This window comes from Saimiri boliviensis, chromosome 6 (assembly GCF_048565385.1).
Source record: "Saimiri boliviensis isolate mSaiBol1 chromosome 6, mSaiBol1.pri, whole genome shotgun sequence".
In the NCBI taxonomy this organism is placed as follows: domain Eukaryota; kingdom Metazoa; phylum Chordata; class Mammalia; order Primates; family Cebidae; genus Saimiri; species Saimiri boliviensis.
Window position 1 is genome coordinate 9323788 of NC_133454.1, and position 24003 is coordinate 9347790.

Here is a 24003-nt window from a genome sequence, read left to right on the forward strand (position 1 = left end):
TTGTGGGCCTGAATAGAAATAGCTAATTTGATTCCTGATAGCACGATCCTGAACCTCGCCTCTGATGGTGATACAGGAAAGGGAGGGAAGCGCACTGTGAAACCTTACATATGTGTGAATGATATGTGCAGAAGTGTGTGTGTATGCATGTGGGGGGGTTGTGTTTTGCAGTGTGTGGTTGTGTATGTGTATGGGGGATTGTGTTTTGCAGTATGTGGTTCTGTATGTGTATGTGGGGGTTGTGTTTTACAGTGTGTGGTTGTGTGTGGGGGGGATTGTGTTTTGCAGTGTGGTTGTGTATGTGTGTGTGGCGGGGCTGTTCTGCAGTGTGTGGTTGTGTATGTGTGTGGGGGTTGTGTTTCGCAGTGTGGCTATGTATGTGTGTGGTGGCGGGGCTGTGTTTTGCAGTGTGTGGTTGTGTATGTATGTGTGTGGGGCACTGTGTTTTGCAGTGTGTGGTTGTGTATGTGTGTGGGGAGGTTGTGTTTTCCAGTGTGATGGTGTGTGTCTCTGTGGGGGCACTGTGTTTTGCAGTGTGTGGTTGTGTATGTGTGTGGGGGGGGCATTGTGTTTTGCAGTGTGTGGTTGTGTGTGTGAGGGATTGTGTTTTGCAGTGTGTGGTTGTGTATGTGTGTGGGTGTTGTGTTTTGCAGTGTGCTTGTGTATGTGTGTGTGGCGGGGCTGTTTTGCAGTGTGTGGTTGTGTATGTGTATGGGGGATTGTGTTTTGCAGTGTGTGGTTGTGTATGTGTATGGGGGGTTGTGTTTTACAGTGTGTGGTTGTGTGTGGGGGGGATTGTGTTTTGCAGTGTGTGGTTGTGCATGTGTGTGGGTGTTGTTTTGCAGTGTGGTTGTGTATGTGTGGTGGCGGGGCTGTGTTTTGCAGTGTGTGGTTGTGTATGTATGTGTGTGGGGCATTGCGTTTTGCAGTGTGTGGTTGTGTATGTGTGTGGGGAGGTTGTGTTTTCCAGTGTGGTGGTATATGTCTGTGTGGGGGCACTGTGTTTTGCAATGTGTGGTTGTGTATGTGTGTGGGCGGGTTGTGTTTTCCACTGTGTCGTTGTTTATGTGTGTGGGCGGGTTGAGGCCCTTCAGTTTTGCTACCTGCAGAAAGGTCACAGAGAACTTTCTGGGCAGCACAATCCCTGGAGGCAGCGTGGAAGGGAGGACAGTGCTAATGACTCTCCTCTGTGGTCAGAATCAGCTGATATAAAGGCTGCAGAAGCAAGTCTGCCTGCCCACTTGGGCGGGGTGAACGCCTGTGGTGTCCTGGACTCAAATGGAAGGGTCAAAAGCTCCAAGAAGCAAAAGCCAAAATGAAACAAAAACAAAAACAAATTTTTAAAAGGACTTCCAACTATTACATTTAAAAAAATAACATTTATGGGCACATAACTGTTATAGCCTTTAAAAACAGTGACAATGCATAGCACCCTCATGCTATGTGTTCATGGACGATTGCTTTGCCCCAGAATATTCCCGTGGGATGAGAATCCTTGAAGATACATGTCTTAGACCAGCTTCCCCAGGAGCTAAGACCGGCATTTGAGAACATATTATTTTTTAGGGGAAAGTGCTTTCAGGAGAAAGGGAATAGAGATCAGGGTGGGTGGGGTAGGAGTTAAACCAGGATGTGGTCCTGACTGACGGGAGGGATCCCATGGGGAGCTCTGAACCATTAATTGCACCAGAGTTGAGTATAGCTTGAAGCAAGGAGATTGGACTTTTGTATCTGGGTGTGTCAGTCAGTGGCTGTGGGCTGCGAGACGAGACTCTAGTCTGGGAATAGACTCTCTTTCACCAAGAATCATCCAAGGGTGATTCTCTGGAGAAGTGGGCAGCTGTGAGTCACTGACAGCCAATACTTGCAGCAGCTGAGGGACAGAGAAACCAGTCTGAGAAGGGGATCTGGGCAGGACACCAATAGTATCTACTCGAATTTATCTCCAGTCCTCAAAGATTCCCAAACTGCAGGTCTCACACAGCTGCAAATGGCACGCAGAAGCACATCAGAGCTTCTAACTGTAGAAACAGAGCTGGCGTTTTACTAATCTTTTTTTTTTTTTTTCCTCTTTCCACTGTTCTGGATATGTTACTGAGCACAGCAAAGAACCCAGGTCTAGACCACAGGAGATAAAGGGTAAATCAAGGGACTCGGGCCAATAATAAAGCACTAACCTAGCAGAGAAGGATAAAGACAAAGAGAAGGGTGGTGGATGATGCCGGCTTTTGATAACTGTTGGGACCCTGGACCATGCTCATTGCTTGTAAGGACACCAACTGCCTTTCTAGAATAGGCGCTACTTGGCTAAATGCTTGGGGATTGGGGGAGCACGCTGGCACCGCTGAGATGGGAGCTTTAAGTTTCTATATGAGACGGTGCTCATGCTTGTTTTTACTCTTCTCATTTAATGAAAAATTCAGTCACTTTCTATTTGAGGTTTTTTTCAGTTCTAACAGAATAAATATCACTGTGATTTGTGTCTCACAATGTACACGGCTACATCCATGCTCTATCACATCGGTGATCATTTCAAATGTTTTCGACGGGAAGTCTCAGCGGCATGTTGAGAGAGATGTTTGGTGGTGGGTCGGATGTGCTGCCCTGCGGTTCCCCTACCTTTCCTTTACATCTATGTTCAGTACTTGGAGGATGATTTAGAGCTGCAGAAAGAGTGGCGGAGTCTGTGGTGAAACAGGCTGTGGCCTGGGAATCAGGGGACATGCTGACAGGACACAGCCAAAGGCAACTGTCTCCTTATTTAAGAACATCAATAAAACAGGCAAGCGTTCTCACCTGCGCTCGCCTCCCAGAAAGAACCCTTCCACAGCTATGTGGCTTCACTTTTTACTCTAAAGATTTATTGCTCAAAGGAGCATACTTGAATAAGAACCTAACCACTTCCCCCCCATCTGCCGTGCTGCTGGAGTTTGGAAGATCTTACCGTTAGGATGTCATAACTCCCTGCTGTAAACTGCTTTCTAGAAGAAACCATCCCAGTTTTAGGGTCAATAAAGAACCTTCCGTCATCATTCCCATCCACAATGCTGTAGGAGATTTCTGCGTTGGGGCCCTCATCTCTATCAAATGCAAAAGCCCTGTAAATCGGTTCTCCTCTCTTCTTTCGGTCACGTTCTGGCAGCTTGATCTGGTAGACCTTCTCCGGGAACTGGGGCTTGTTGTCATTTTCATCCAGAACCTGAACCACCACCCAAATGGTTGACTGTTTTGGAGAAGGACCACCATCTGTCACAGTCACCTAAAAAGGAGAGTATGATGTGGTAAGAAAACGGAAAAATTATTCCTGCTATTCCTGCCCATGCCCACCCCACAAAGGTCAATTCTGTGCACCAGAACATCTCAAATTTTCTTATTCCTGTGGTTAAATGTATCAATTTGCATAGTTTATCCATAAAAGCAGGGGGAATGTTCCAAATCCAGTAGCGGAAATCATTGCTTAAAAGATAGTAGGGAATCAGGGCTGTCTTAGACGCTTAGGCTGTTATATCCAATTATCATAGTCTAGGTAGCTTTAAAAAAAAAAAAAAACAGAAATTTTTTTCTCACAGTCCTGGAGGATGGGAATCCCAAGATCAAGGCACCGGTTTGTGTCAGGTGAGGGCCTGTTCCTCATAGACAGTGTCTTCTAGCTATGCCTTAACATGGTAGAAGGGGCTAGCTAGTTCTTTGAGGTTCTTTTTATAAGGGCACTAATCCAGTTTATGAGGGTGGAGCCCTTATGACCTAATGACCTCCCAAAGGTCTTACCTTCTAATACCATCACCTTAGCGATTCAGTTTCAACTTATGAATTTTTGGAGGACACAAACATTCAGACCATAGCCAGGACCCATTGCGGTATGGAGTGAAGAGGGAGAAGAAATGGAATTCCCTTTATGAAACAGGCGAGCTTATATACATTTAGTGGATTTAAACTATGTCCCCCTACCAGACACAAAATACAGTATAACCATGATCACACATTAACCATGGATAGTCCTTCTAATGCATGGACAATGCTATCCTACCCAACTTCTTTTAGTATTCATTATCTTCTTTTTTCATCTTTCTATAGACTGAACTGTGTCCCTCTTAAAATTCTTATGTTAATGCTCTAATCACCCGTGTGTTATTATTAAGGTTAAATGAGATCATAAGGGTTGAGTCCTGATGTGACAGAACTAATGTCCCTATAAAAGAGGAAGAAACTCTAAAGATCCCCATCTCTCTCTGCCATGTGAACACACAGAAGGTAGCCGTCTGCAAGCCAGAAAGAGAGCCCTCACCACAAACTGAACCCTGCTGGAATGTTGATCTTGGACTTTCCAGTCTTTGCATTGTAGTCTGCATGTTTGTAACCCCTCAAAATTCGTATGTTGAAACCTAATTTTCAGTGCAATAGTATTAGGAGGTGGGGTCTTTAGGTGGTGATTAGATCATGAGGATTGACTTTCATGAATGGGATTAGGGCCCTTTGAAAGCGGCTGAGAAGGCTTGCTTGTCCCTTCCACCATATGAGGACATGGCCAGAAGGCACCATCTAGCAGGAACAAGCTATCATCAGCTGGTGCCTTGATTTTAGACTTCCCAGGTTCCAGAATTGTGAACAATAAATTTCTGTTCTTTAAGCCATTCAGCCTACGGTATTTTGTTACGGCAACCTGAGCAGACTAAGACACATCTCCATGTAAGACTGGATTTTTACACTGTCACTGAACAAAAGGAAAACTGTGATATATATTCCACTATTTGATGTTTGATTTTAAGTACATTAAATGTGTTTAACAATCACAAAATAGTTTTCTTTTCCTCTCTGGAAAACCGGAGGGGGAGGTACATCCCTTCCCCTATCGCTGTGAAGCTGTTCTTACGTGTGGCTGTGAAAATTGAGAGAATAGTAATGAAGAACACACACAGAAGTAAATTTCATGGGCAATGGAAAAAGACTTTGCATCCTAGTGTGAGTAATTTTCTTATTAGTCACAGTGATGACAATCACTAATATTAATACCTAACATGTGAATGGTGTGACAGTTTATAAAGCACTCTTTCATGCATTATTTCATTTACTTCCAAAACATCCTCTTCCGTAAGTGAAGCAGGTTTATTTATTCCCATTTCACAGATGAGAACACAGAGGCTCAAAACAAACCACTGTTAATAAGCGCCAAAGCTAGGTATTAAATTTTGGAAATTCTTAATGTTCTGTTTAACAAAAAGAGTGGAAGGGCCTATGTTTCATCTTTAAATCATTAGCTTGAGTGAAACAGATTAGTACTTCCCTATCTGTATTTAGAGGCTGCAAGGAACATTAAGATGCACTCAGCATCAATAGGAGAAAAACAACAGCGAATCAAAGCAGCTGGTCAGCTATTTTGTCACCTAATAAAACAACCTGACAGGTATAACGGAAACAAAGGCCACAAATGTGGGAAAACACATTAAAGGCTTTTTGCAAAATGGAATTGCAAGCTAGTTTCTCTTACAAGCTGCCTAGGAGGATAGCTTTAATAGATTTAAGATACACTTTCATAGGAGTTCTCACTTTCTTTGAAAAATCAATCAAGTTTCCTTCCAAGGTTACTTTCCCAACTGGTTTGTTGTGTTTCACAAAAGAACCACATCGGGACCAATACGTGCCAAGGTTGGATTCTGACTCTTGAGCTAACTCCCTCACATGCCGAGGCACATTCTGCTGCTGCTGGTGAACACGAATGTTACACTCCCAGGTGCCCTGTGTTGACCAAACGCATCGATTTCTTCGCTGCTTAACTACTCTGCCTCTTTTCTGCTTGAACGGCTTGTCCAAATTCAGGCAACTCTCACTGTCTTCATTGGGCACAAAACCATCACCTTGTCTATTAATGCCCTGCAAAGGGCTCTGAGACAGTGTTTTGGAGCTGCTTCGGGGCCAGTGGCTGCCAGGGAAAGGAGGCCCTCTGGGCAGCAGTTTGCTGCTCACTGGAGGATGTCCTGCTATTAAGTGCTTGTCTTTGGAGTATACCTGGATTTACAAACCCGGGTCCTTGAGATGTCTGCCTACAGATGGGAACTGTGATAGCTACACAGCCCTTGCAGAATCTCTCAGGAGTGCCATGTGTAGTGGGGTCACTTATCACCATGTCACCTCAAGTACCCAACTCCCTCGGGCCATGAGGGCATCCATTAGGCCCTCTTTTCTCTGGAGAGCTGTCCCTATCCTTTCTTTGGAGCTTGTCTACTCACCTTTTCAGTCTAGCTGAAACGTCACTTCCTTGAGGCTGCCTTCTCTGACCCCACAGACCAAGTGCCGGCTTTCCCGCCCCCTCATTCTGTACTGTTGAATCACCCCATGCTTTTCTTTTGTAGCACTTAACATTGTGGAAATTCATTAAATACACGATTCTCTACTGAAATGGATGAACGGCATAAGGGCAAAGACAGACTGTGCTTGTTTTCTCACTGCTCTCGCCCCTGTGTCAAGCCACAGAACATGTTCCTTCCATGCTTATTTAATGAATGAGGCTCTAATGCAGGTCCCACTTGAACAGTCTCTTTAGCCAAAGCAGTCTCACCTTGCAAAAATTTCTGAGATGGTTCAAAGCCCTTGACAACATAGCTCTAAGCTGCCTTTCTTGTGTTTTTGCCAATGACTCTTCCATCTCCTTACCCATGGTTTCATCTACTACCTACATGCTGATAATTCTCCAATGTGTATCTCTAGTGCCTAAGCCTACTTCCTCTTCACCAAACCAACATATTCACCAGTAACCCACTTTCTGGATCCTAGCACCTCAAAAGTCACAAACTGAAATCAATACCCTCAAACCTCCTCCTTTTCCTATGTCCGCTGTTTCAATACATGGCACCCCTATCTACTCACACACTGGTGCACACCAGAATCCTGGGCATCCACCTCCTCTGTCTGTCTATATCCAATTGAACTTGGAGTCCAGCAGGTGACTCACACACACCCCTTACCCCATGCCTATCTCTTCTGCCACACTGCCCTATTACAGTCCTTCTTGCATCTTGCTTGGATGGCCACAGCAGCCTCCTGACCTCGCCGCCTTCAGCCTTTGCCTTTGTTGTAGAGTGGTATTTCTTCTTCAAAAATCTGAGCATGTCACTGACCTGCATAACACTCTTCAGGGGCTCCTTGAAGACAAGGATCTACCTGGATTCTTCCCGCCTCTGTCCGGCCTTGATGATCAGCCTGTACTCTCTGCCCCTTTACCACCTCTATGCTCAGTTACATGGTGAGTCTGGGAGGTCCTGAGCTTGCCATGCTCTTATAGCTCATTCCTTTACGTAGTCATTTGTCGTCATGGAATGCCCTCTCCTGGGGTATATGCCTGACTCATTCTAGAAGCCTCAATCCAAACATTCCTGTGAAGCCATTACTTGCCTCCTGCAGACCTACACAGGTACCCTTAGTATGTTTCCATACCACTGTGTGCATAGTTCTAGGAAACTTAATTATCATCCTGAATTTTAAGTGTCCATTTGCTTGTTGGTCTCCATTCAATCCTTCTAGACTGTGAGCAACTTGAGGTCAAGAGAACTCTCTTATTCATTGTTATGTTCTGGCACCTGGTACAGCTCTAAGTGACAAATAAATGTTCTATGAAATCAAGAATTCATTTACCTACAACTCTTCCCTATTATAATAAGTGAAAAGAATATTTAGACACTGTGGGTCTCTATATAAAAATGAACATACAATCTCCCAAGTGCTATGATTCTATTCATAGGGATCAGCTAGAGACAGACAGACAGTTTTAACCATGCACTCAGAGGTTAATGCCCACTTTACGTAACTAAGAACACCAGCAATCTGAAGATTATGCAGAATGATTTTTAGCCACTCCCCAAACTGTGCTCACTTTTGTGGACATTCATCCACATTCTCCTGAAATGATTTATTCCCATGTCTAGCTCCTTCAGTGCACTGTGAGCTACTCAAACACAGGCACCTTAGCTTTTTCATCTTTCCTGAAGCCTAGTGTCCTCTCAATAAATGTTGCCTGAACTGAACTACAGTGCTAACCTCACAGTCTTAATTTTCACTATTATTTCTCTGGACCCATTCATTTTCCCTGCCACATTTGTGCCTGGAATATTAATAATGAATGATTAATGGAATAATCAATGGCATCATCAATGACTCCATCAGATTCTCAGACTTCAGATTTCCTCATACTTTATGCCTCAAATCCCCCTTGGAATTATCCCATATGAAAGGAGTAGCAGCACTGGAGATCGAAGCAAAACTAGCCAAGATAAATCCCCATCATCTCCTCTTCTGCATCATTTCTCATTAAGGATGCAAGAAATGGGCCATTGTCTAGAGTGATCCATGTGTATACTCTTGCTCTGCTACAACCTGACAAGAGAACAGCCAGCCATCCTCACCTATATTTTCTGCTCTTATTGCCAATCATTAATCGGTGCTGGCAATTAATCAAAAGCCTGAAAGACTAATTTATTTAGCTGATAACAGCTACCACTTAATAAAAGGAGCCACAGCTGGGCGGGGTATGGTGCTCACGCCTGTAATCCCAGCACTTTGGGAGGCCAAGGCAGGCGGATCACCTGAGATCAGCAGTTCAAGACCAGCCTAACCAACATGGAGAAACCCTGTATCTACTAAATCTAAATTAGCCAGGCGTGGTGGTGCATGCCTGTAATCCCAGCTACTCAGGAGGCTGAGGCAGAAGAATCACTTAAACCCAGGAGGCGGAGATTATGGTGAGCTGAGATCACGTCATTGCACGCACTCCAGCCTGGGCAACAGGAGCAAAACTCTTTCTCAAAAACAAACAAATAAAAGGGGCCACAAATAGTTCAGCACTCTGCGAATACCAGGCAGAGCCAGAAGGCAGGACAATTACAACAAGAAACACGTCTTTTGGTCTGTTCCTGGAAGAAACAAGAGCTTCACAGGACCAAAAACAGACACTGAGAATGAAGTCATGGCAGCTGGTGGGAGCGCACACTTCTCACCCACTGAAATTGCCTCATGTATTTATTTTTGTTGTCTCCTTTCCCCAAGTAGAAGATAAATATGTAAACTGCCTAAAGCAGATATCTTGGATCTTGTCCACTGCCTTGTTCCCAGTAATTACAAGAGTGTCTAAGAACATATTCAATATTTTTAAGCTGAAGAGTTAAAATCTGGCATTTTCCTCATCCATTAATTCACCGCAAATGATTATTTCCAGGCTATTGTACTTATAATGGAAAAATCCTTCTTCAGAGGTTACAGATCCCCCTCCCTTGTTTTATACAGAGGGCCCCTACTGTCTTTGGATTTGCTTTCTACAACTTCAGTTACCTGTGGTTCATCACAATAAGCTATTTTGTGTGTGAGAGTGAAAGAGATCAGTCACATAACTTTTACGACAGTATATTGTCGTAACTCTTCCATATTATTATTGTCATTGATCTCTCACTGTGCCTAATTTATAAATTAAGCTTTATCATAGGTATGTATGTACAGGAAAAAGATAGCATATGTAGGGTTCAGTATTATCTACAGTTTCAGGCATCCACTGAAAGATATGTTCAGGGATCTTGGAACATATCTTCCATGGATAAGGGGAAACTACTTTATTTGTCCTTGACACTTTATCATTATCTTCTACATTATGTATTTCACTTGTATGGTTATCGCATATCTGCTTTTACTAGATCATGAGCTCCACGGAGCATGAATTTTCATCTATTTTGTTCAGATGTATTCCTAGCATCTACAACGGTGCCTAGAATGTAGTAAGCATTCCGTAAATATTGGTTGAATGAATAAGTTAAATATTTATCCAGTACCTTTTAGGTAATAAGCTCTTTTTCAGACAAACTGGAAGATCAACCAAATAACCAACCAACAAACACAGATTCTAACCAAATTCACAATTCCCGCATACCCGAAATCTTCTGTAATATCTGGGACCTGCAATCACATGGCCTCAGTTTTGGTATATTCAGTAAGAGGAACTCAGTGCCTTGTGTAGCAGCCCATTTGTGGATTGACAGATTCAATTTTCACAAAGCTCTACTTAAAATTTTTAATTAACAAATAAAAATTGTATATACTTATGTTACACAACATGATGTTTTGATACATGTATACACTCTGGAATAGCCAAAACAAACTAATTAACATATATATAATCTCACATAACTTTTTTTGTGGTGAGAACACTTAAAATATACTCTCCAGCCGGGTGCAGTGGCTCACGCCTGTAATCCCAGCACCTTCAGAGGCCAAGGCAAGCAGATCACTTGAGGTCAGGAGTTTAAGACCAGCTTGGTCAACATGGTGAGACCCTGTCTCTACTAAAAATACAAAAAATTAGCGGGGCACAGTGGTGCATGCCTGTAGTCCCAGATACTCAGGAGGCTGAGGCAGGAGAATCACTTGAACTTGGGAGGCAGCAGTTGCAGTGAGCCAAGATTGCATTACTGCATTCCAGCCTGGGCAACAGAGTGAGACTCCATCTCAGAAAAAAACAAAAAACAAAAAACAAAAAACTACTCTCTTAGCAATTTTGAAGTACACAATATATTGTTATAACCATTACTATAATCACCATGATGTAAAACAGACCTCTTGAAATTGATCCTTCTGCCTAACTGAAATTTTATATCCTTTGACCAACATCTCCCCATTACCAATCCCTCCTGTCTCCTCTTTCACCTCTAGTAACCACTATTTTACTCTCTGCTCTTATAAATTTGACTGTTTTAGATTTCACCTATTTGTGAGATCTTTTTATTCAACTTAACATAATGTTCTTCAGTTATATCCACGTTGTCGCAAATGACAGGATTGCCTTTTTTGTTTGTTTGTTTGTTTTTTTAAGACGGAGTCTTGCTCTGTTGCCAGGCTGGAGTGCAGTGGTGTAATCTCAGCTCACTGCAACCTCCACCTCCCAGGTTCAAGCAATTCTCCTGCCTCAGCTTCCTCAGTAGCTGGGACTACAGGCATATGCCACCATGTCCAGCTAACTGTTTTTTGTATTTTTAGTAGAGACAGGGTTTCACCATGTTGGCCAGGATGGTCTAGATCTCTTGACCTCATGATCTGCCTGCCTCAGACTCCCAAAGTGCTGGGATTACAGGCATGAGCTACCACTCCTGGCCGATCTCCTTCTTTTAAAAGGCTGAATAGTATTTCATTGTCTATATGTACAACATACATTCTTCATTCATCTCTCGATGGACAATTACGTTGTTTCCATATCTTAGCTTCTGTGAATAGTGCTGCCACGAGTATGGAAATGCACGTGTCTTTTCTTCTTTTTGTATAAGAAAATATTGTCTTTATTTTTAAATATAAACTTCACTGCTGTGAACAGTGCAGCAATGAGCATGGAAATGCATGCATCTTTTCTTTTTTTATCTAAGCAAATATTGTCTTTATTTTTAAATATATTTTTTAGTACTATATTTCCATAAGTTATTGGGTACAGGTGATATTTGGTTACACGATTAAGTTCTTCAGTGGTGATTTATGAGATTCTGGTGCACGCATCACCTAAGCAGTATACACCACACCATATTTGTAGCCTTTTATCCCTCACTCTCTTCCCACTCTTCCCCCAAGTCTCCAAAATCCATTGTATCATTCTTATGCCTTTGCATTCTTATAGCTTAGCTCCCACCACATATCAGTGAGAATATACAATGGTTGGTTTTCCATTCCTGAGTTACTTCACTTAGAACGATAGTCTTCAGTCTCATCCAGGTTGCTGCAAATGCTGTTAATTCATTCCTTTGTATGGCTGAGTAGTATTCCATCGTGTGTGTGTGTGTGTGTGTGTGTGTGTGTGTGTGTGTGTATGTGTACCACAGTTTCTTTATCCAAGACTTCTTTTCAAGATGGTGATTTCATTTCCTTTGCATATATACCCAGAGGTGGGATTGCTGGTTCATACAGTAGTTCTATTTTTAGCTTTTGAGGAACCTCCATACTATTTTCCATTATGGCTGTCCTAATTTACACTGGGAAAACAGTGTACAAGGGTTTCCTTTTCTCCATAACCTCACCCACACTTCACAGAGTTTTTCTTAACACTAAATCCAAATGTAACTGCCTGTACTTATTAGCCTAGACTGCTTATAGAGTCCTACAGTTTTGCTCTTTGTAGCGATAGAGAAAATGTCAAATTCTACTTCTACACTGCCCCAGCAATCTATTGTTGTGTAACATAAAATCAGGTGACTTAAAATAACTGAAATCTTTTTCATGTCTTTCATGATTCTGGGGCTGAATGGAAGCAGTTCTTATTTGGAGCCTCTCATGCAATTGCAGTCATAGGTAGCTGGGCCCGTAGTCATGTGACATATCTGCTGGCTGAGGATGGCTATTGGCAGGGACCTCAGCTGGGTTCTGAGAGCAACTGACCTGAAGAAAGTGGCAGCCATCAGTTTCTTAGGGCCTGGACTCAAAAACTGGCACAGCATCACTTGCACCACTTTCTACTGACCAAGAATCTCAGAGACCAGATTCAGGAGGTGAGGTCATTAAACCCCACCTCTACATGGGAGGGAGGTCAAATAATTTGGGAGGTTATGTTTTAAAATTTCCATACTTATACAAATTCTTAAATATATTTGAGAAATCTCAACCCAGGTTGAAAAACTAACTCACGTAATTATCTCTCAGATGATTTATTACATATAATGAGTCGTTATTTGTTATACTGCTTACCTCCTTCAGAATGTTTTCCCATACACCAGCTTCCTTCTTAAAAAATGATGGCCAGGACAGAACAATAGCATATTAAACTTATTCAAAACTGTGCAAAGCCCCTCTGTTATCCTAGAGACAATCTCACACCTGTTTTTTCAGTTCATGACTAGGCTTATTTTGGGTAGCAGCCACATCACACAGCACCGTGATATGAATGAATTAAACCACTCAGGTCTTTTCCTAGAAAAAGCAATAAAATATAAGTGTGTGGTTTCCTTTTGGGGGTATATGTGCAGGATTTTATATTTGTCTCTACTACATTTCATGTTACTGGAAACTCTGGCTCCCTATTCTAGGCTGTTGGAATAATCATGATGATAACAGGTGACATGCATTAAAAGCCTGCCAGGCATCAAGCATTCCCTGTGAGAGGCACAGCCCTTGCATTGTCTCCTTTATCTCACAAGATTGGTCCTGTTTAACCAATTTAACAGATAAGGAAATCGAATTATGAACTGGTCAAAGGTCACACTATTCTTAAGTGTCAGAGCCTTGTTTCAAACCTGGTAGTTTGGGTTCTAAGCCAGGGGTCAGCAAACTATAACCCAAGGGCAAAATCTGGTTGCTTGTTTTGGTAAATAAAGTTTTATTGGAATGCAGCCATGCTGTGTTAACATATTATCTATGGCTGCTTTACTGTTACAAAGGCATGGTTGAGTAGTTGAGTCTAAAATGTGCCCTGTTGAAAAAGTTTGCTGACCCCTGGTCTAAAACGTTATGTCTGCTGCCTCTTTGGTTATACTGATAGCACTTCTGCATGCCTGCTGCTCAGTCCTCTGCTTGGTCATTTACCTACAATTGTCACTTTTTCACAGGAATCCTGTAGGCATTGCCATTTCTCTTCTGCAGCTGGAGACAGTGAGGCTTAGACGTTAGGAACATTCGCAAGGCCACTCAGCCAGAAAAGTGACAGAACGCGAGTTTGCGCCCAAGTCAGTTTGGCGTGGCAGCATGTGCTCTTTTCCCTACCCTGCACAGCTCATGTAGAAAGCATCTGTTAACCATCTGTTTAAAATTCCCTTCCCACGTGTGCCTTTGGATCAACATCGAGCGCTTCGATGCACTTCTAGAACCAAGCCTCCTTTTCCCCCTTTGGTAATAGGGACCATCTTTGGTTCCAGTCTTTTGGCACTTTTCTGTCCTCAATGCTTAAAAACTGCCACTGGGGTGTGCGGTATAGCTGCAACTTCTTTCAGCACCCCAAGACTTGAGAACCTTATTTTGTGCAATTAGATCCTCTCCTACTCTCTTGTTACACGGTTACATCATCAGCTCCTCTCACAAAATTTGTTCTACCCCTTTGCACAAAAATTATTCTCCCTGATCATGGAGATGGGAGGGAGAGCCTTGGTGGTCTTGGTTTTTCTCTATGTCTTATTTATTAGGCACTCCATGTGAACCATGTATAGATATTCTTCCAAATGCTTAACAAATATTAACTCACGGATCCTTTTATCAGTCTCAGAGTAAAACACGATTATTATCCTCACACGACACAGGGATTAGAAACAGGGCACAGAAAGGTGAAGCATAGTAGGACCCAACCTGGCCCGGGGTCTGTGCTCCTAACCATCACATGATGCTGCCTTCCATCTAAAGGCTTGCCCTACCCCATGGGCATGGCCACCTTCTCCTTCCTCTGAACACAGTTCAAACATGTCCTTTCACTGGCCTCGGTGCGACAGTTCCACATGCCTTGTGCAGGGATGGCATTTATACAGCATGTGGGCTGTCACTGCTCCATCCTGCCAGCTGCACCTGGTGGCCACAGGAAACATGAACAATTCACCGTTCATTCCGAGGGTGGAACGTGGCCTCAGACTCTTCCGAGATAGAGCCGTCTAGACAGCTGTCACTACCAATCAATCTGCCACTGTCTAGGCATACTTCTTGTTCTAGGGGAAACAGCCCAAAGAGCACGTAGTTTTACATTCATACTGGGGTTGCCCTTATTAAATGAAACGTACAGGAGGCCATTGGCTCGAACTGGACTCCTGCACCAGGATCCACAAACCGAACCAAAATGGAGTCACACATGCTAACATTCCATGTTACCAGTCTAAAGCTAAGTTGTTTATCTGAGCTTCAGAGAAAACAGGAGAGAGAGAGAGAGAGAGAGAGAGAGAAAGAAAGAAAAAGAAAGAGAGAGAGAGAACAGCCAAATCCCCATACTGGTCAGGCTTAACTGTCACAATAAGGAGTTCCCTTTGCTTTAGTTTTTGCAACTTAGAAACGACCAATCCACTTTCTGTTCTGTTTCTGCTTTTCTCAGCCATTTTCTGTGTCTAAAGCCAAGCTCTTCTGCTCAACTCATCAGAACATTCATTCTGTTTTATAGAATAATATGTTGCCAGATTCTAGAATCACAAATAAAAGCCAGTTAAAATCTTTAAACTCAACGTATTGCCATTTTGTCTGTAGACACTGCATACCTTCTGCCTATCCTGACCATCCCCGACTTCTTCCCTAGTACTCTGTACCTTCCTTCACTCTGATTCTCTGATCACTGTGAACTGCTTTAGCACGCGATACTCTTCTAAGGTAGAAGACAAATCTCAAAGCACAATTTAAAAAAAAAAAAAAAAAGGCGATTTATTTCTCCCTCCCCCTGTCATTATCAAAAGTCTCAGGGCCAAACTGACAGGTTCTAGGCAGGCAAGGAAGAAATCCAAAGATAAAGCCTTTTAAATTAAGGCAGACTATCCAACCACATGCAGCAAGAAAGCTTCCAATGTGCTGTCACACTGATCCTCTCAGCTCCTGGGTGAACAAATGCGAACTCATCTACATTGGCCACTAAGCTGGTCATCTCTGGCTTGGATTAGCCTTTCTTTTTACCTAAAGGTATTGCACAAATATTATCATTTTCTACATGTATCCTAATGGGTAAAATGTCAGGATGCCCTGTGATAAATTACTATTAATATATTACCCTTCTCTTGGATCTGATTGATTTTAAACAACATATCTGGAGAGGTCACTGGATCCCAGGGGCACACTCTCTATGGGCAGGAATTTAGATGTTGTGGCTATTGAAAATTGTAGTGAAAATGCTTATCTATTTTCACTATTTATTTACAAGACCCTGTAAATCACCACTTGCGTGTGCTTGGCTGTCTCCATATAGATAGGGAAATGGATGAAGAGACCCACTGTTGAGTATTTTCCTACCTCTGCCATAGTCTCATATGTCTGAAAGAACTCCAGGTAAAGGGAAACAGCCTTTCCTTACCTCTGTTATACTCAGGAAAACACAAAGTCACCAGATGACTCTCAAGAGTAAATGAGAGCATAGGTATGATTCTCATTCAATCCATTTGTTTTACAGATGAGGAAACTGAGGTCCAGACAGATGTACTTCTTAGCCTAATATCACTTTATTAGAAATAACCTCATTCTTTCCAAGAGATTAGTTCCAAGCTGGCTTTTGTGCCTAAAACAAGGCTTGCATTCATAAATTGCCATCTGTGTATGTGCCTGTTTGTGTGTGTGTATGTGTGTTAACTCAATATTGCAGAAGTTTTAATTTAGGTGTTTTCCAGAATGCTGAGCTCTTAAAAAATAATAACAAAAACGGAGAACTGCCTTTAAAGTAGATGTAATGTTTACTCTCCACTTTTTATCTTCAAAATGTTTCATAAACCTCAAATACTTAATCCTTTCAAGATAGTAAAAAGGTTGAAAGAAACTTTATCTCCTCTTTACAGGTGGAAAAAGAGAAATGACCTTCTCAAAGAATACTCAGGAGCTGTTATAAAGGCTGAGGCTGGAATTCAGACCTTTTTGTCTATGGTCTCAGACTACTGCATTCCTGGGAAGACAAGTGCTTCCTGCCATTTCTGGAAAGAAAAGTTACACAAACAGTAAATTAAAGGGTAGGTCTCCAAGGAACAGCAACTCTTGAAGACAAACTTTCTGAAAGATGAAATCATGGAACTAAAATTAACCTGCACTATCACCCATATTTTCCACGGAGAAAAAGCAACAGAGGCAGTATTAAACCGTCAGCCCTGAATGTCATCACATGTGGTTTTTCTTATTGGACCTATAATTTGGTATTAAGAAATAAACCAGAGATGGGTAAGTGTTCCAGTCACTCTCCACTCCAGTTTCGTCATTCTGTGCTGCTTTAATACATGTCTCTGCTATTTCCAATCTCAGTAAATCAGTTATTTCGGGGGAATGAACTTACGATACTGAATAAACTTGTGGAGTGGTTTATAAGGGAAGGTCTTCATCAGAAATAGGAAAAGAAAGAATGAAGGATGAAAGGAAAGAAAGAAAGAAAGGAGAAGAATGGAGAAAGGAAGAGAATTAAGGGGGGGGGGGGAAAGAGAAAAACAGGATTAAAGAGTGATATGGTTTAGCTCCAAAATGTAAATACCTAATCCTTTCAAGATAGTAAAATGGTTGAAAGAAACTATCTCCTATTCATAGGTGGAGAAACAGAGAAATGACCTTCTCAAAGAAAACTCCGGAGCTGTTATAAAGGCTGAGGCTCGAATGTTTACTCTACCAAAATCTCACCTTGAATTGTAATAATCCCTACATGTCAAGGGTGGTGCCAGGTGGTGGTAAATGAATCGTGGGAGCGGTTTTCCTTATACTGTTCTCCTGGTAGTAAATAAGTCTTATTGTATCTGATGGGTTTATAAATGCAAGTTCCCCTACACAAGCCTCTAGCCTGCTGCCATGGAAGACATGGATTTGCTCCCCATTTGCCTTCCACCATGATTGAGAGGCTACCCCAGCCATGTAGAACTGTGAGTCAATTAAACTTCTTTCCTTTATAGATTACTCAGCCTTTGGTATGTCTTCATTAGCAGCATGAACACAGACTAATGCAATAAATTGGTGCCAGGTAGTGGGGTGCTGCTGTAAAAATACTCGAAAATGTGGAAGTGACTTTGGAATTGGGTAACAGCCAAAAGTTGGAACAGTTTGGAGGGCTCAGAAAAAGATAGGAAAATGTGCGAAACATTGGAACTTCCTAGAGACTTGTTGAAGGGCTTTGACCAAAATGCTGATTGCGATATGGAAAACAAAGTCCAGGGTGAGGTGGTCTCAGATGGAGATGAGGAACTTGTCGGGAACTGGAATAAAGTTCACTTTTGCTATGCAAAGAGACTGATGGCCTTTTGCCCCTGTTCTAGATGTCTGTGGAGTTTTGAACTTTGAGAGAGATGATTTAGGTTATCTGGAAGAAGAAATATCTAAGCAGTAAAACATTCCAGAGGAAGAAGAGCATAAATATTTGGAAAACTTGCAGCCTAACAATGGAACAACAACAACAACAAAAATGCCAATTTTTAGGGAGAATTTCAAGCGGGTTGCAGAAATTTGCATAAGTAATGAGGAGCCAAATGTTAGTCACCAAGACAATGAGAAAATGCCACCAGGGCATGTCAGAGAGCTTCAAGGCAGCCCCTCCCACCACAAGTCTCTTATAGGCCTAGGAGGAAAAATGGCACTGTGGGCTGGGCCCAGGGCCCTCCTGCTCTGTGTAGCCTCAGGACATGGTGCCCTGCATCCCAGTTGCTTCAGTTCCAGCCATGGCCAGAAGGGGTCAACATACAGCTCAGCCCTGTGCTTCACAGGGTGCAAGGCTGCAAGCCTTGGCAGCTTATATGTTATGTAGGGCCTGTGGGTACACAGAAGTCAAGAATTAAAGTTTGGAAACCTTCATCTAGATTTCAGAGGATGTATGGAAATATCTGAACGTCCAGGCAGAAGTCTGCAGCAGGGACAGGACTCTCATGGAGAACCTTTGATTCTGATAGGGCAGTTCAGAAGGAAAATGTGGGGTTGGAGCTCCCACACAGAGAACCCACTGGGGCACTGCCTAGTGGAGCTATGAGAAGAAGAGAGCCACCATCCTCCAAACCCCAGAATGGTAGATCCGTCAACAGCTTGCACTGTACACTTGGACAAGCTGCAGACACAACGCTAGCCCATGAAAGCAGCCAGGAGGGGGGATATACCCTACAAAGCCACATGAGTGGAGCACCCAAGGCCATGGGAGGCCACCTCTTGTATCAGCATGACCTGTATATGAGACATGAAGTCAAAGGAAGTCATTTTGAAACTTTAAGGTTTAATGACAATCCTACTGGATTTTGGACTTGCATGGGGCCTGTGGCTCCCTTTTTATGGATACTTTCTCCCATTTGAAATGGGTATATTTACCCAACACCTGTATCCCCATTGTATCTGGGAAGTAACTAATTTTTTACAGGCTGACAGGTGAGGGACTTGCCTTGTCTTAGATGAGACTTTGGACTGTGGACTTTTGAGTTAATGCTGAAATGAGTTAAGACTTCAGGGGACTGTTAGGAATTTATGACTGGTTTTGAAATGTGAGGATATGAGATTTGGGAGAGGCCACGGTGGAATGATATGATTTGGCTGTATCTCCACCCAAATCTCACCTTGAATTGTAAAAATCCCCATGTGTCAAGGGCAGGACCGGGTGGAGATAACGGAATCATGGGGGTGGTTCCCCATACTGTTCTTCCTGGTAGTGACTAAGTTTCACGGAATCTGATGGCTCTGTAAATGAGAGTTCCCCTGCACAAGCCTCTTGCCTGCCACCATGTAAGACAGGGCTTTATTCCTCATTTGCCTTCAACCATGCTTGTGAGACCTTCCCAGCCATGTGGAACTGTGAGTTAATCAAACCTCTTTTCTTTATAAATTACCAAGTCTTAGTTATGTCTTTATCAGCAGCAGAAAAACAGATAAATACAAAGAGTTTTCTTCAAACTGTTTTTAAGAACTTACATTTTGCCTAAAAAACTTGTGCTTTTAGGAAAGGCTACAATTTGAAAATGCTCAAACTGAAGATGCTCTGATTCATGGAATCAAGGAAACTGAGGCCTTGGGGCTAGTGAATCGGGTTACACATTTTGGTCAACTTTCTCTTTCTGCCGGGCGCGGTGGCTCAAGCCTGTAATCCCAGCACTTTGGGAGGCCGAGGCGGGTGGATCACAAGGTCGAGAGATCGAGACCATCCTGGTCAACATGGTGAAACCCCGTCTCTACTAAAAATACAAAAAATTAGCTGGGCATGGTGGTGCATGCCTGTAATCCCAGCTACTCAGGAGGCTGAGGCAGGAGAATTGCCTGAACCCAGGAGGCGGAGGTTGCGGTGAGCCGAGATCGCGCCACTGCAGTCCAGCCTGGGTAACAAGAGCGAAACTCCGTCTCAAAAAAAAAAAAAAAAAAAAAAAAAAAAAAAAAAAACAACTTTCTCTTTGTCCAAAGATGTTGCATTATTGGGGAGAAAATCAGCTCATATTCCATTTTTTCCAAGTACCTGTGGTCTATCTTCTGCAGGACACTGATTCCTACAAGTGTATGACCCACTCCAGCGCCCACCACAGGGCTATCGCATAGTCGGTTCTCAGTTAAGTATTTGTTGGTTGAATGCATGCAGGCACAACCTTTGCACTTCAGGACAATGAAGATGTCTTTGCTTCCCTGTGTTTAGACCCAACAAGTGTTAAATGGCAGCTTTTTTAGAAAGATCCTTGACCAATTCACTTTGGCAGCAGCTGCCGATATTACAGCTTTGTCCAAATCTTTTCTTTGCACTTCAGGAAACAAAGTATTTCCTAGCCTGACATCTCTTAAAGCTTTTTTTTTTTTTTTTTTTTTTTTTTTTTCCCCCCTGCAGAGAGGTATGCATCAGCTACTAATCTCATCACATTTCCATTTCCTTCCAGGCTCATCTGCTCATCATTTTCTATTCATAAAACTTGCTTGATTCTAATCTTCCCTATCAGCAGGAACTAAACACCTCCTCAAAGTTTCTTTAGCACAATGGTGATTACCACCCATGTGCTCACTCCCCCTTTCAAACAGATGGGTCCAATCTATGTGTTCACATGTGGGCCGTTAAGAAACTTCTGCCATGAACCAAGATGTGACATCATGTTAGCCTCAGGTCTAAATCCCTCTGTACTATTTCACAGCTCCCCTGACATCAAGGCCTTAGTCGATATACTGTTCCACATTTCCTTCTCCATGAAACAGAATTCACCAGATATAAATTACAACAGAAAGTATATATTGGTAGCTTCCCTCCTATTTCATAGTGCTGAACTTCATGCTTTAAGTTACTTTTGCCTTGGCAGATTCTCATGCTTTAGCTCCACTGATGATGCTATTTGGATTTAAGCACTAATTCTTCCAGGCACCAGATTTTTGGCTTGTCTTTCCACAGTAAAGGTTTAATGCAAAAATAAGGACACGGCTCTAATTACTAGCTGAGCAAACACTGCTTTCTCCTCTCAGCAATTCAACATGGGTTTCTAGGTGATTAAGCAGGTAATTTAACACCTTGTTTACCTAAACATGTGAATTTTAAATCAATCAACTTAAAGAAATTAGGCTTATGTGTATGTATAATATAGATTGAGGTAGAGATAGGAACTGGTGGCCCAGAGATATGCTTTCTTTTATTTTGGCCCATATAGTGTATTGTAAAAATTTCTGCCAACATTTTAAAATGAGAGAGATTTCACATAAAAATCCAAATTCCTACCTTCTCCTAAATAATAATAATAATAATAATAATAATAATAATAAAATACTGGCACACCAGTCTCTATTGTTTCCCTAACACTACAACATCAGCTGTCATGCACCATCACTGTTGTGCAGAAGCTTTTCTTAGAAAAGTGCTTCTCCCTGCTCACGTTCCTATAAACAATGGTTATAAAATACAAATGGAGAACACTGCACTTTCAGACAAACGAAGAGAGTATGTTTCTCATTGTAAACAAAAACATTTAATATATAAATGGCCTGCTACAGAATCACTCATTTATGATGCCTGATGGATTCTGTGGCATCTGAGTTTGCAACCCTTGATTTGAGGTCTTGATAACAATCTTTCTGCAATGACAGTATGTATACTTTAATGTGTGGTAAAGATAAAACTGTAACTCTTGGAAGAGACCTTTCAGATCAGCAGAGTTGTACATTCATCATTTTTTCTCTAGGTATTATGATTTCAGATACTATAGTTTTAGAAGAATTAAAAGCAATTAGATTTTTTTTTTTTAAAGGCATCTTTAGCCACACCATAGTTTAGAACAGAAATGTGAAACATCTTGGACAATTCTCTTGCTCTTCCCAACATCTCATCAGTCACTGACTAGGGACATAGCTGGCTGGTAATTAGATACTGGCAGCCTCTCAGTCACTTTATATTGCTTATAACGTAGTACCTGAAATTGGGAATTTATAAAGAAAGGAAACTCATTTCTTACAGATATGGGGGCTGAGAAGTCCAAGGTTGAGGAATGAATCTGGTGAGAGCCTTCTTCCTGGCGGGGACTCTGGAGAGTCCTCAGGTGATGCAGGGTATCACACAGCAAGGCGGCTGAGTGTACTAACTTGCTAGCTCAGGTCTCTCTTCCACTTGCCAAGCTCCCAATTCCCCTGTTATGATAATCCATTAATCTATGAACCCAATAAATCCATTCCTTCTAGAGCCTTCATGATCCAATCATCTCTTCAAGGCCCCGTCACCCAATACTGCCACATTGGGGATTAAACTTCAACATGAGTTTTGAAGGAGGCAAGTATTCAAGCCATAGCAAGCTGCCCTCCCCAGGACAATGTGGCTCTGTGCCTGGATGCACAGCTTGGGAACAATGAACGCAGGCTGAATTCAGTGCCCTATTGGCCAGGCGTCGCTGCATAGGGCACAACCTCTACACCTGTAACAATGCCCCTAAAGTTATGTCTCTTAAATGTCAGTTCTATTCCTTGGCCCTTTCTCTACCCTTGGTGCCAACCTCTCATTATTTCATGTCTAAACCATTGCATCTGTCTTCAACTTGGTCTCCCTGACTCCAATATTGCCTCACCCAATGCCATTCTCTAGAAGACCAAAATTCCAAGCATGTTAATCTCCTGCTGAAAGGTCTTTATTGGCTCCTTACTGCTTACAGCAGATTTCGTAAATGGTGTCATGGAGAACACTAAGCCTACAGGTGCTCGCCTTAAGAGGGGCCCGGATCCTAGAAGTCTGAAGAACATTATAAACCCCTCTTGGAGCTTTACAATGTACCTAACCAGAGGAAAGATCAAGGGAGTTTAAGCAATAGAAACTGTTTAACCATTTAAAGCAGTGTTTCCAAAATGTATTTGATGGGAGAATTCTGAGTGGTGCTTATTAACACCCTTAGGTCTGATATTTTAAGGAATATACTTTAAGAAGTGCTTACTTACAGGATATAGTCAATACTCTTCAGTATTAATATACAGGATCTTATAATATTGACACCATCTATCCACTGGGCTATGCTTAGCCTCCGGTTTCTATCTCCCCTACACCGAGAGTTTTAATCATACAATCAGATCACTTAATTCAACATAAATTTAATGCGCTTGCAATGTGCAATGTTATCAACACTGGGTGTCTCAATCTGATTTGTGTTGCTATAACAGAATATCCGAGACTAAGAAATTGATACACAATAGAAGATTTTTTTGGCTCACAGTTCTGGAGCCTTGGAATTCCAACATGAAGGTGCCGTCATGTGGTCAAGGCCTTCTTGTTGCATCTTTCCATGAAGGAAGGTAGAAAGACAAGAGCAAGAGAGGAAGAAGGCATAGCATATCCTTTTTATCCAGAATCCACTCTTCAGATAAGAGCCTCAGTCCCTTCATGAAGGCACAACCCTCGAACCTAATCACCTCTCGAACGTTCTGCCTCCAGACATAGTTGCACTGGGGACTGTTTCTAACACATGAACTCTCGGGGACACATCCAAACCACAGCACTGGGTCAACAGTGGTAAGCAATATGGGCTCCTTTCCCTCAGGGAGCTCACAGTCTGTTTGTTCTTCTAACATAGAGCATGAACTCCCAAGGCCCTTGCTGCTTTGCTTGGGGTTCCCACTGCATGGAATTCCCCTTACTCCCTATTCTTGTAGTCCTTACAAATCCTCTGAGGCCTGCTGAACTGTCTGTCCCTTTATGATGCTTTCTCAGAGACCACAGTCAGACAGAATCGCTCCTTGGTATGTTTCACTTGAGTTTGTTTAGATGCTATCATGCCTCCAGTTCCGTATTCGATTGTTACATATCTGTCCTCTTTAACGCTCCTGCATTCAGTTAGCATGTAAGCTCTCTACGGGATAAGACAGTGCCGTATCATCCATTATACTGGCAGCATCCAGCAAATGTCCCGACACGTAACAGATGCTGAACTAACATCAGTTCCTTTTGGTTTTCATAAGATGTATCAGGAC

The 24003-nt window shown here is 42.4% G+C and overlaps 1 protein-coding gene across 4 annotated transcripts in view; it reads right to left on the minus strand.

Moving 5' to 3' along the window:
• Positions 1-24003, minus strand: part of FAT3 (FAT atypical cadherin 3) — a 669312-nt gene that overhangs the window by 135280 nt on the left and 510029 nt on the right. For all 4 annotated transcript variants that reach the window (XM_003941495.4, XM_039462301.2, XM_074400335.1 and 1 more), the window contains exon 5: positions 2945-3259. In XM_003941495.4, coding sequence (XP_003941544.3) covers positions 2945-3259 — 315 coding nt within the window. The remainder of the gene's footprint in view (positions 1-2944; positions 3260-24003) is intronic.